At 40.5% G+C, this 13,594-nt stretch overlaps 1 protein-coding gene across 1 annotated transcript in view; it reads right to left on the bottom strand.

Annotated features, from left to right (window-relative positions):
- ARHGEF38 (Rho guanine nucleotide exchange factor 38) overlaps window positions 1-13,594 on the bottom strand; it is a 164,115-nt gene that overhangs the window by 43,729 nt on the left and 106,792 nt on the right. Inside the window, exons 9-10 of the mRNA XM_073601859.1 lie at window positions 13,119-13,241; window positions 1,884-2,204 (exon numbers count right to left, since the gene is read on the bottom strand). Of these exons, the coding sequence (XP_073457960.1) occupies window positions 1,884-2,204; window positions 13,119-13,241 (444 nt within the window). The remainder of the gene's footprint in view (window positions 1-1,883; window positions 2,205-13,118; window positions 13,242-13,594) is intronic.

Below are 13,594 nucleotides of genomic sequence, written 5' to 3'. Positions count from 1 at the left end.
TCATCACAGAGGACAAGGGGGCACGCTTTACGTCTAGAGGAAAAGAGATTTCATCTCCAAATACGGAAAGGTTTCTTCACAGTAAGAGCTGTGAAAATGTAGAATAGACTCCCTCCAGAGGTGGTTCTGACCAGCTCAGTAGATTGCTTTAAAAAAGGCCTGGATTCTTTCCTAAATGTACATAATATAACTGGATTCTAACATTTATAGGTAAAGTTGATCCAGGCAATATCTGATTGCCTCTCGGGGGATCAGGAAGGAATTTTTTCCTCTGCTGGCGCAAATTGGATTATGTTTTGCTGGGTTTTTTGTCTTCTTCTGGATCAACTGTGGGTATAGGATTGTGTATATGGGATTGTATGATTTTTTTATTTTTAAGACCCCCCCCCACCCCCACCTCTTTTGTTGGTTGGATGGAGGTCTTTTTTCAACCAGACTAACTATGTAACTATGTAAAGGGCTTTGATGGGTCAAAGCAGCATACTTTTGACATCACTTCTGAGATAATTTAGAATTAATTTCAGGTACGTATGTCCTGCCTTAGCTGCTTTTGCATTTACATCATGACAACGGGTGCAGGATGTCAGAATACATTAACCATCCATTCTTATTGGTTAGCGTGGAGAGGGGAATCAATGGAAATCCTTATGAATATGGCCAGCTTTATGGTCAATAACTGTTTAATGCTGAAAATCCCACACTAAAGCCGGCCGTACATTAATTAAAATTTGGCCAGTTTAGTAGGGTTTCCGTCGAGCGGCTTGGGTACAATCAGCCTGTTGGATTTTTCTACATGCAATTAGTGCCTGTGGCTATAGCCCCTAGCAGTAATCATTGTGTTCCGCTGGCTGGGAAGGCTCCCAGTGCACCCCCCCCCCCCCCTCACAGAATACAATAGTGCTGTGGGAGGAATTCCCCCATCAACACTGACTAAAGCCACGTACACACAATTGGATTTTCGACAGGGATTGTGTGATGACAGACTGTTGGCCTAACATCCGACCGTTAGCACGCTCCATCAGACAATTGTTGTCCAACTTTCTGCCAACAAATGTTTGATGTAGGGTTGCCACCTCATCTCTTTAAACCCAAACACATATGAATTACACAGGTTCTAAGGCTAATTTAATGCAGATAAGGCACCAAGTGAGTTTGATTACCACCTTAATCAGTGACAGAACCTGTGTAATTAATGTGGGGACTGGAGGACCTCAATTATGAGGAATGGCTACAAGCACTAAATGTATTCTCCCTGGAGAAGAGACACTTGAGAGGAGATATGATCGCGAATATCTCAGTGGTGATCCCAGCAAAAGTATGAAACTTTTCAGTCTCAGGGAGGGTAAGAGGACACAGGGCCAAACAATGAGATTGAAGGAGAAGCGGTTTAACCTTAAGGTGCTTAGGGGGTTTTTCACTGTCAGGGCGGTAAGGATGTGGAACTCTCTTACGCAATTTGTGGTGTAAGCAGGCAGTATGGATAGTTTTAAAAGACTCTTGGACGTGCATCTTAGCGAACACAATATACAGGGATATGGGACATGATTTTCTACACACACCTACACAGGCTAAGCTAGATGGACTGTTGTCTTTATTCAACCTTACCTACTATGTAACTATGTATGTTGATGGGGGAATCCTTCTACCACAGGTAGATGGAAAGTAAAGTGATTCATTTATGGCTCGCCTAAGAATTGTCACCAGGTTCTCTGTGTGAAAACCAGCGCATCGCCAAAGCGTGTATGCAAGTGCTGAGTTTGACTATCTAAGTCTGACTTTCTAAAATGACGAGAAGGGAAATATAACGGTTCCTTTAAGTTACACTAAATTGTTGCTGTTTGCACTGCTTTATTTGATAAGCGCCTACTTTTTTAAAAACTTACCGTGAATGTTTCAGCAGCATGTGAGCAAGACTCTTTGGCAGCAAACACGAGTTCTTTCATCAGGGCTATGAAGAAGTAGAAGCAGTTGAATAGAATGCTGCGTGCAGCCTTATTAAATACTTGCAGCTCCTCCAGTAGCTGTGCGTTAAGTGCCTCATAGTCCTTCCTTGCCAGGTCCAACTGAGAGTCTGTCGGCTTCTGAAGGCAACTGTGATAGTCCAGAAGTTTATCATAGCGTTTTTGAATGAGCTTTTGAGGTGTGGAAAACATGGACTGCAGAGTGCTCAGTGGGGTACAGACTAGGTGATCCAGTTTGCAGACCTGGGAAACAAATAAAGGTTCATTTTAAAGCAGGCATGTACAATCTGAATAATGATGGGACTGTTAATACCCTAAATAGGATGGTTTTTGTAGGGAGATTCATTACAAAGCATTGACCACATATAAATCAAAGGGAAATGCTTGTCTAACCCCCCAAACGCTTTCAAATCTATGTAGCAGATTCCTACTCCGGGGTTCTTTCAGACAGTCAGTTAGCTTATCGCCCTCTGAAAAGCGATCCGTTGTGGATTGTGTATCAGAGTGTGGTATAGCAGTGGCTGACAGGTGTTTAGGAGATGCTACTGCCATCTCTTGATACCTGATTTTCTGTCTTTTAGACATTTTTTAAAAATTTTAAAATTGCCTAACAGCAATATTACATTGTAGGACTGCACCACAACTGCGAGACAAGCATTTGGCTCATGGTTAAGGTGCGGTCCTATTGAACTCAATGGGCGAGTTTGACAGGTGCTGGGCAGCCAGAGTGCCTGTTTTTATTGTCTCACAATCACCCATGTGAAAGAGCGTATATTCTGTTCTAAAGAAAATGTTGTTTATTTCAGTGGGGTTGACTAACCAAAGCAGGAGAGTACAAAATGTGGTGCAGCTTTGCATAGAAACCAATCAGCTTCCAGGTTTTTTTTGCTAGAAGCTGATTGGCTACCATGCACAGCTGCACCAGATTTTTGCACTCTCCAGTTTCAGTAAATCAACCCTAATATGTCCATTGCAAACTGATTGTGAATGGAAGGATCTGCTTCATTATAATCACCTGGTTCATTTTCAGTGTCCTAATGAGGAAAGTTGCAATGTCTGCATTTCTTTAGAAGTAATTAACCCAGCCATTCTTAACCAGGATTCCATGGAACCCTATGGTTACTGAAGAGGTTGCTAGGGAATCCTTGAAGAGTGGAAGATTGCCCTCTCATCTAATGCTACTTGCATATTTCAAGGTCTTTCACCACTTGGCAGAGCTAGTAGCATGACACCAATGCTCCTTTTAGCTGAATGGTGTCATTCTAATCACTGACCAACACAATTGTCTAATGGACTAATCCTAATAAGGGTTCCCTGGGACCTGAAAATTATTTCAAGGGTTCCTCTGGGGTGAAAAGGTTGAGAAAAGCTCAAATAACCACCCCTAGGAAGTTTCTCAACAAAACTAAAATCATTATTACCGGGGATGCCTAAATTTTGACTTGTATCTTAGTGCAGATGTCTGAGAAAGCCAGTGAGCCAATCTCACAAACAGGAAACAACATTTCTGGGGGCATTCTGTACACCAACTGTGTACAGAATACCTACATGGTGCCATATTGCAGAAATTTACAGTGGCTGCAAACTGAAACGTAAAGGTAATTTTTAAGAACATTCCGTTGAGATATTGTGTTATGCTGTATTATTTTTGTTTTTTTGCTATATAGTTTTTTGAAAGTAGAGTTACCCTTTAAATTTCTGTTGCTGTTTATGTAAGAGAGATTTTCCTCTCCTTCCTTTGTGATCACAGGGACTAGAAGTAAGCTAAATTTTTCCAACAGGGACACAGTCATAAAACATGTTTTAAAAATAAGGAAAGATGAGAACCCTGTCAGATTTTTATTGCTGTCTGAAGCTTCTCATTTACAGTTTCCAACAGTGACGCAGACAAATAATAAAAGCCTAAAAGAGGTTAAAACCCTTCCCTGCTCTAAACTAAAACAAACAACATTTTTTTTTGTTTGTTTTGTTTTGTTTTCTTTCACTGGGAATGAGTTTTAAAGTTCTTTTTCTATATTTATCACATTATTATTCATATTATTTTAATATTATATTATCACACATTATTCTTTTAAATGCATATATAGTACAAGGATCATGCTCTTTTCATGGCCAACAGTGAATCGTGTTTAGAAAAACTCTGGAACTATTTTAAAAGCTCAAAAGAAGTTCTTCCTGCAAAGCAAATAATTAATATGTACATGTCTAGCTGTCCACACCACCAAATTACTCTGCATTTTAGATCTAGGCTAGCAGTAACATTTTTAGCATCTGGCACACTGTAGTATCGAATGCGTAGTCCCCCCCTGCACACTGTGGTTCCTTCCGCCATCCCCTACATCAATACTGTGTCCTGTAGGGGCAAGCAGATGGAACCACAGAATACGGTGGGGGATGCAAGCATCTAACACTCCCAGATGTGTCAAATGTAGAAGACCTTTTAGAAAACATAGCTCTTCTATGCAGTCAGCTGGAAGAATAACTTTCTTTACAGGGAGAATTTCTTTTTAATTAAAAAAACAGCAAGCGATCAAAACTTTAAGATCAAAACTCTGCTCATAAAAAGTACAGCATATGGCAAATGTATGCATTAATACTGCAGCTTTTCATCACCACTGAATTCGCTTGTTTTTCAAAAGAAACCCATCACATAGGATATTTACAGGCTGCCATTGCTGACTTCCCTATCTGAAAATTAGACGTGCACAGGGGCGGACTGACCATTTGGGCACTCGGGCACTGCCCGGGGGCCCCATGCCACTAAGGGGCCCCATCAGGGTTGCCAGCCTCAATAAAACCAGGGACAGTATGTAAAAACCTGTTTTTTTTTTAAATCCCAAGATTATAGCTGCCCTACCTCTCCAGTACCTTTTCAGCGTGTGTATGTGTATTCTGTGTGTGTATACTGTGTGTGTATATTGTGTGTCTGTGTGTGTATACTGTATGTGCGTGTATACTGTGTGGCCCCATAATCTATTTCCTGGGTACCCCATAATCTCCTATTGCCTGGGGGCCCCTTAATCTCCTATTGCCCGGGGGCCCCATAATCTTCTCCTATTGCCCAGGGGCCCCATGAGTTGTCAGTACGCCCCTGGACATGCACTACTGAAAAATTTGTTTAGTTTCATTTGTTTTTTTTTTTTGTTTATCGGATCATTCATTATGATAGGCATTCGTTACTTGGGATCGTTCGTAACTTCGTATGCATTCGCATTCGTTCAGTAACAGTTTCATTCATTTAGATGTGGCATTCATTACTTTGGATAATTTGTAACTTCAGGAGCATTTGTATTCGTTCCTGTCCATTTGTTTTGATGCGGCATTTGTTACCTCGGATAATTTGTAACTTTGCATGCATTCGTATTCGTTACATTCACTAACAGTTACTTTAGCCAAATTTGAAAGGAAATTCCAATAAAAATCTAATCTATACCAAATTAGCTGCTATGATGCAGAGACCTGAATAGAAAAATTACCGACCAGCTATTTTACCTATAATTTAATAGTTTATAATAATAATTAATAATAATAATAATGATAATAAAAACTATAATGATAGTTAATAATTTAATTACAACAGAAAATATAAAAAACAAAATAATTTGAATGTAATTGATTCGTTAAACTCATAGGTTGAATCATTTTCTGTTCCAGATTTTTGCATTTTCAGGTTTTCGTTCTTTCGGGTTTTTGCTCTTTCAAATTTTCGTTCTTTCTGACAATTTGTTTTTGTATGCATTCGTCAAGAGAGTCTTTCGTTCATTCAGATGCTTCCGAATGAACGGAAATGCAGAATTTTGTCCAAATGGATTAGTAACGAAACAAATTGCACATGTCTACTGAAAATGCTATTTGCTGAGCTTGTCTTACTGAACCTCTGGTGTCAATACAGTAAAACCTTGGATTGTGATCATAATTTGTGCCAAAAACATGCTTGTAATCCAAACTAGTCGTATATCAAAGCGAATTTCCCCATAACATGTCATGGAAGCTCAGATGATTAATTCCACAACCATTCGTACCTTCATTAAATTTAATCATATTGCTACACTTAGAGGCACAAAAAACACAAAGAACAAAAAGAGCAGCGCCATCTAAGTGTAGAAGCATCTCAGTTTTAATGTAAAAAAAAAAAAAGTGGATTGACACTCACAATGTTAAAAACAATATGCCATGTTAAGGAGGCTGGTACTCATTCATGTAAAGCTGCTGGTATATACAGTACGAAAGACACATAGCGGAGGAGAGCAAAAAAAATCCCAAGAAATTCTTTAAGTATGTAAACAGTAAAAAATGGAGGACAGACCATATTGGCCCCATAAAGAATGAGGAAGGATCATCTGGTTACAAAGGATGGGGAGATGGCAAAGGTATTGAATTTATTCTTCTACTCAGTCTTCATGAGGGAATCAAGGGGCTTCAGTAACCAAAACGGCAGTGTTTATCCTTATGACACATCACAGGAAGCACCTCCATGGTTAACAGAGGACAGAATTAAAATTAGACTTGGGAAACTTAACTTTAATAAATCGCTGGGACCAGCTTGCATCCAAGGGGACTTAGGGAACTCAGTTAAGTAATTGCCAGACCATTGTTCCTAATTTTTACTGAGAGTCTACTGACTGGAATGGTACCAGCTGATAGGAGAAAAGTCAATGTAGCACCAATATTTAAAAAGAGCCCAAAATACATCCATGGGAATTACAGACCAGTTAGCCTAACATCAATAGTATGCAAGCTATTGGAGGGGATGAAAAGGGACTATATACAAGATTGTAGTCATGAGAACGGTATCATTAGCAGTAATCACCATGGATTCATGAAGAATCGTTCTTGCCAAACCAATCTATTAACCTTCTATGAGGAGGTGAGTTGCCATCTAGATAAAGGAAGGCCCGTAGACGTGGTGTATCTGGATTTTGCAAAAGCATTTGACACAGTTCCCCATAAACGTTTACTGTACAAAATAAGGTCTGTTGGCATGGACCATAGGGTGAGTACATGGATTGAAAAATGGCTACAAGGGCGAGTTTAGAGGGTGGTGATAAATGGGGAGTACTCAGAAAGGTCAGAGGTGGGTAGTAGGGTCCCCCAGGGTTCTGTGCTGGGACCAATCCTATTTATTTTGTTCATAAACAACCTGGAGAATGGGGTAAACAGTTCAATCTCTGTATTTGCGGATGATACTAAGCTAAGCAGGGCAATAACGTCTCCGCAGGATGTGGAAACCTTGCAAAAAGATCTAAACAAATTAATGGGGCGGGAAACTACATGGCAAATGAGGTTTAAAGTAGAAAAATGTAAAATAATGCATTTGGGTGGCAAAAATATGAATGCAATCTATATACTGGGGGGAGAACCTCTGGGGGAATCTAGGATGGAAAAGGACCTGGCGGTCCTAGTAGATGATAGGCTCAGCAATGGCATGCAATGGTAAAGTTGCTGCTAACAAAGCAAACAGAATATTGGCATGCATTAAAAAGGGGATTAACGCAAGAGATAAAACAATAACTCTCCCGCTCTACAAGACTCTGGTCCGGCTGCACCTAGAGTATGCTGTCCAATTCTGGGCACCAGTCCTCAGGAAGGATGTACTGGAAATGGAGCGAGTACAAAGAAGGGCAACTAAGCTAATAAAGGGTCTGGAGGATATCAGTTATGAGGAAAGATTACGAACACTGAACTTATTCTCTCTGGAGAAGAGACGCTTGAGAGGGGATGTGATTTCAATTTACAAATACCGTACTGGTGACCCCACAATAGGGATAAAACTTTTTTGCGGAAAGGAGTTTAATAAGACACGTGGCCACTCATTAAAATGAGAAGAAAAGAGGTTTACCTTAAACTACGTAGAGGGTTCTTTACTGTAAGAGCGCAAGGATGTGGAATTCCCTTCCACAGGCGGTGGTATCGATAGTTTAAAAAAACTATTAGATAGGCACCTGAATTAAAGCAACATACAGGGATATACAATGTAATACTGACATATAATCACACACATAGGTTGGACTTGATGGACTTGTGTCTTTTTTCAGCCTCACCTACTATGTAATTATGTAGCCAGAGGTCGGGAGTGCTGGTGGCTCCCAGCGCTTCCTGGAGAACTCGGAGACACTCGGGATCTGTTGAGTTCTCCAGGAAGCGCTGGGAGCCACCAGTACCCCAGACCTCTGGCCATGTACTGTATACACGAGCGGCTTTACATGGATGAGCATCAGACTCCTTAATGCGGGATATTGTTTTTAACATTGTGAGTGTCATTCCACTTTTTTTTACATTAAAACTGAGATCCTTCTATTGCTCGTATTGCAAGACCACGCTTGTAAATCAAGTTAGAATTTAAAATAAAATGTTGCTCCTCTTGCAGAACGCACATATACTTTGTTACTGGCACTGTACACTACTCATTTTTCACACCCTGAGTGAATATACATTCAGCCCCAAACACATTTCCGAAAATACCGTTGCTGCTCTTGCTTGGTTACACAGCAATCAAAGCCAGATTTGAACGGTCACTTGCACCTGTCATATGACTCCATTCAAGCTGACATGATTAGAGCTTTGGAAATGCAAACCATGTCATAATTGCCTTATCCTATAAATATGAAAACATTTCTGAAGAATATGGAATCGAGTGTTGTGCTGCTGTAATCTTACAGTAACATGTTCATTAAACTAGATATGCATGCAAATCTATCTGCGGATAGGTCAGTCTTAATCACCTTCATTTTGAATTTCAGGTTGATGTTTTTTTGGAATTTTTTTTATTACACTCATTAATTCAGACACCTATTTAGAAATCCATCCAATGCTTTAATTAATTTAGCTTTATGATTTAAAGCCTTATGTTTAAGAAGTAAAGACTTTGGGAGTTTTTTTTTTAATGAAATGTTAGCACTAGTGAATATATTAAAGCCTAGCTTCAGCTTTATATTTTCATTTTGGATAGAATGGGGAAGAGTTGACACTGATACAAGAAATGGGAGGTCCCATTGTCACTAGGACAGGAAGGCCTAGACAGCAATAAAAATGTTACTCTATTAAAAACATGTTTTTATTTTGTCTGTGCCTTTATTGGATAGATTTGCCATCACTTTCTGCCCTGGCAGGGCTAATCTCTCCAAAAGAGATGTAAACAGTAGTAAAAACATGAGAGAAAGCCCTTACCCTTCCTATCTCTATCCAAATAAAGTAAATGCTTTGACTGCCATTGCGCTTTAAAGACAGGTAGCTATAAAGCAGCCCCTTGCCCCCTGAAGGCAGTTAGAGACCCCAGGTGGCTCCATGGGATGGTATATCACCTCATGGCAAAATCCTTGACTTTCTAAGGGGTGGAAGAAATGAACAGCAGTCACTTTAAGAAGTTTACCAGGGTTTATTAGAGAACCATAAACTCAGGCAGGCAGGGATTAGGGCACAGAATACCCAAAAAGACCAAAAATGCAGACTCTGTATGTCTGTCTGTGGTCAATACACGAGAAGGACCTTTGAGCCTAACCGGCACTCTGTATTCTCTAGACTGGGAAACAGGGCAGCACACATACGCCTTGTATGAGCCAACAGAATTGTTCAAAACATATACCCAACTCTTTTGGACACTTTTTAGCAGACAAGGTTTCATCCCTGGTGCCCCTACCCAGGTAGTCACCTTCCTGCCTCTCCTTCCCTGGATATGCTTTCCAGCTACAGACCCTAGGCTTGGACAACTCTAAAGCAAAGCCCACCTTCTCTAGGCAGCAGGCCTGGGAGGAAGAGAGTCTTAGCAACACTCCCTCCCCAGGCAATAAGCCTATAAGGAAGGGAACATTTTAAGGTCACCCCAAATATTTCATTCCCCTGCACACACCATTGGAAACACACTTCCTAGTGGTTGGCCAGGGAAATATAAATATTCATAACACAGAGCTATTTTATATTCTCACATTATTGCCAGGGACACTCCCCAACAGCAGGCAGAAGAAAACAACAACATGCAGCTTAAGCCGGCCATTGACGATTGAATCTCGGCTGGTTCAGCATGAACCATGTAAACCATGTATGGGCAGGGTGAATGTACCAATTAACTTGATCAACTTGAGTATAACCAGCCTGCTAGATTTTACGTGCGGGACGCCCCGCCGGGAGGACACAATGGCTTGGTGGGAGGGAGGGATTCCCCTGTCAACATCCATGGTTGTAAGAAAGAAAGAAATTTGTTCCGTTTATGGCCGGCTTTCGCATTATGGAAAGCCTGAGGAAAACAAAAGTATAAATCTAAGGCTAAATTAACAATTCAATTTAGACTAGGGACTCTACGATAGATAGATAGATAGATAGATAGATAGATAGATAGATAGATAGATAGATAGATAGATAGATAGATAGATAGATAGATAGACAAAGCTATAGCAGCTCAATATCTGATATGTAAAGAAACAATTACATAATTTCACAGTAAATTTAAAAAGAAGTGCAGGAATATAAAAAACAAACATCTATACTCACCTACAATAGGTGGATGCAGCATCTGTCCCCCGTTGACTCTAAGGCCAAGAACTGAGTGTTCAAAGACCACTGTTTGCTTGGTTCTCAGTCTTCAGTCACCGACTCTCTGCTCTGCCCCTCCAGGGCTCACTGTAGTGCTGGGCTGTGGAGGGGGTGGAAGCGGCTGGCTTAGGTACCCAGCGGAGCTCTGAGAGGCTGAGCCAGCTTCCGGTCCAGGCATCTGGGTGGATCCGGACATTAAAGTCGGGATCTCTCCAGAGCCTGGACTGGCTTACCGATGTCAGCCGACAGTGGACTTTAGCCCTCTGTCGGCTGAATTTGGGTCACAGAAGTTCAGAACTAAACTTCATTCTAATATAGTAACATAGTTAGAAATAACACACACTTATTAATGCTGGCAGAACTCCTGATTAAAATGTATTACCTTGATTGTTTCATACCCTCTTTTAAAGTGGTTGTAAACTCTTACACATACCCAGTGAAGTGACTGGCCCCAAGTGATACATAAAGATGAAATAAATCCTTCTGCATAAGTTGTACCTGTTTATCTGCAGTATTCTCTTCTCTACATCTATTTAAAGTCCATCATTTATAAAGCTTGTCTGAGCTGTCAGAAAAAAAGGGGGCAGAGACCTGACATGACACGCTGCACACTCAGTGAGGGGAGCTCTGAGAGTTGATTGAAGGGAATGGACACACACCGCTTTACACAGCACACAGGAACAGAGCTGAGGCTGTCAATCAAAGGCTGCGTGCTGGAGCTCCCTTGCCTTTTATCCCCGTCCCTCCATCCATGTCACCTTTTATCTCTTGGTTTCAGGAAAACTTGTCAGAAGTGACTCATGCAGTTAGCAGAAAAATGAGGCAGCAGACAGAAAGGACACTTAATGCTCTGGATAGAGACAAGTACACACTATAGAAGGATATGCTTTGTTCATATTTCATGTCTGAGGTTTACAACCACTTTAAAGCTGAACTCCAGGCAAGGAGCTAAATACATATGGTATGAGAGCTGTTTAACCACTTACTACCCACCCCATAGCAGATTTACTGCTACAGGGCGGTCCTCCTGTGCAGAATCACGTATACAGTATATATGTGATTCTGCACTTTCACCTATAGGAGGTTCAGGTTGCTGCTGGCAGGTTGCTTCTGCTGTGATTATTCAGAAGTTGATCTGCAGGTGTCGGACACTGGATGTCTGCCAGCACCTGCCGATCATTGGACAGAGACACAGAACGGGATTCTGCCTATGCAAACAAGGCAGAGTTCCGTTCTGACAGGGGGGGTGAGGGAATGGATTTTGTGTCCCTGCAAAGCAGGGAATAAAATCAATGACCCACCTAAGTAAAAGCAACACACACATGACACAAAAACGCTGGTTAGGCACGGAGTTAACCCCTTTGCCCTAAATGGTTAACCCCTTCCCAGCCAGCGTAATTAGTACAGTGACAGTGCATATTTTTTTTAGCACCGATCATAGTATTAGTGGCACTGGTTCCCACAAAGTGTCAAAAGTGTCAGTTAGTGTCCGATTGGCCGCCGCAATATTGAAGTCCCGCTATAAGTCTCTGATCGCCGCCATTACTAGTATAAAAAATAAATAAAAAATTCCAGTATATACTGTATCCCATAGTTTGTAAATGCTATAACGTTTGCACAAACAAATCAATATACGCATATTGGGATTTTTTTTTTACCAAAAATATGTAGCAGAATACATATCGGCCTGAATCTATAAAAACATTTTTTTTTTTTATTGGATATGTTTTATAGTGGAAAGTAAAATTTTTTTTTTTTTTTTTTTTCAAAATGGCTGTTTTTTTTGTTTATAGCGCACAGAATAAAAAATGCAGTGTTGATTAAATACCATCAAAAGAAAGCTCTATTTATGACATACATTTTATTTGGGTACAGTGTCGCATGACCGCGCAATTGTCAGCTAAAGTAGAGCAGTGCCATATCGCAAAAAATGGCCTGGTCATGAGGGGGGGGGTATATCTTCCAGATTTCAAGTGGTTAAGGATTTGTTTTTTGTCCACCCAGCATAATGTAGTGCTCAATCCCTATAGGCCAATCAAACAGACTGTGGGGTTCCAGAGCCCTACTCCAGCTCATTTTTGGTCCATCCAGTCCTGAGATTTACCCAGTCCTGCCAGACAGCAACGCTATCTTGAAACTTGAATTTTCTTTACCGAAGTAAAGTAATACAACTAAGTCTTTTCTTTGCCCCCGTCCTTTCATTGGACAGTGAAGGAGAAGTAACAGACTGATTAGTTCATCTTTCTGTAACTCTGCTCTCTCCTCATGTCAGCATGTCCCTTCGTGGGCAGTGGGTACATAAGCACTTGTGCTGCTTCTCCCATTTGCAGTTTAAACTCTGCTGTACAGGGGATTGCAAGAGATGGATATCAATTATAATTCACGTCCTTCCATTAGATACCTTTTAAAATACACTTAGTTACTTTCATGAACACAAACCTGTATGAGTTTGTGGTTTTTAATCTACACAGATTTCAGCTTTACATATATTAAGTCCTAAAACAAAAAATGTGTTTCAGTATATTACTTAACAGGAATGTACCTAATATGCAAACAATGACATTTTAATGCCGGCACTGCATCTATCACCTGTTTGAAAACATTTTTTTCTCACATTTATGTTAGACTCACCAGCTGCTCATATTGTACTCCCATACTGCTTTGCAAATTTAGGTCTTGGTGCTTTTCCTGGGATTCATCATGCAGTATGTCCTGTAATTCCACAACGTTAAGGCCAGCCAATGGCAAGGCATCCTATGAGAGAAAAATATTTATAAAGTCATTCCCTTCTTAGGAAAGCACAGCTGGTATGCAATTGCAGGCAGATCCAGGTGGTACTCGACCATTACTTTTGTTTTTTTACTATGTCCCAAATAAAATAGTGTTCTAACATGCAAATTTCAACCAGCTTCGGCTGAGAATCTGCTCCTGCACCTCACTATTAGTTCTCAACTATGAAAGCTGGTATCCTGATTTTTTAAACGCATTTGCACCCTTTACACCTCTGATGAAGTCTTGTTTTGGGGCGAAACATGTTGGGTTAAGGGTTATTTGTGGTTTTTAACTCTTTTCTTTATTTTTCACTTTATAGAGCATTTAGCTTTTTG

This window comes from Aquarana catesbeiana, linkage group LG01 (assembly GCF_042186555.1).
Source record: "Aquarana catesbeiana isolate 2022-GZ linkage group LG01, ASM4218655v1, whole genome shotgun sequence".
Lineage (NCBI taxonomy): Eukaryota > Metazoa > Chordata > Amphibia > Anura > Ranidae > Aquarana > Aquarana catesbeiana.
The sequence above is the reverse complement of the archived record's forward strand: the minus strand, read 5'-3'. Positions and strand labels throughout refer to the sequence as shown.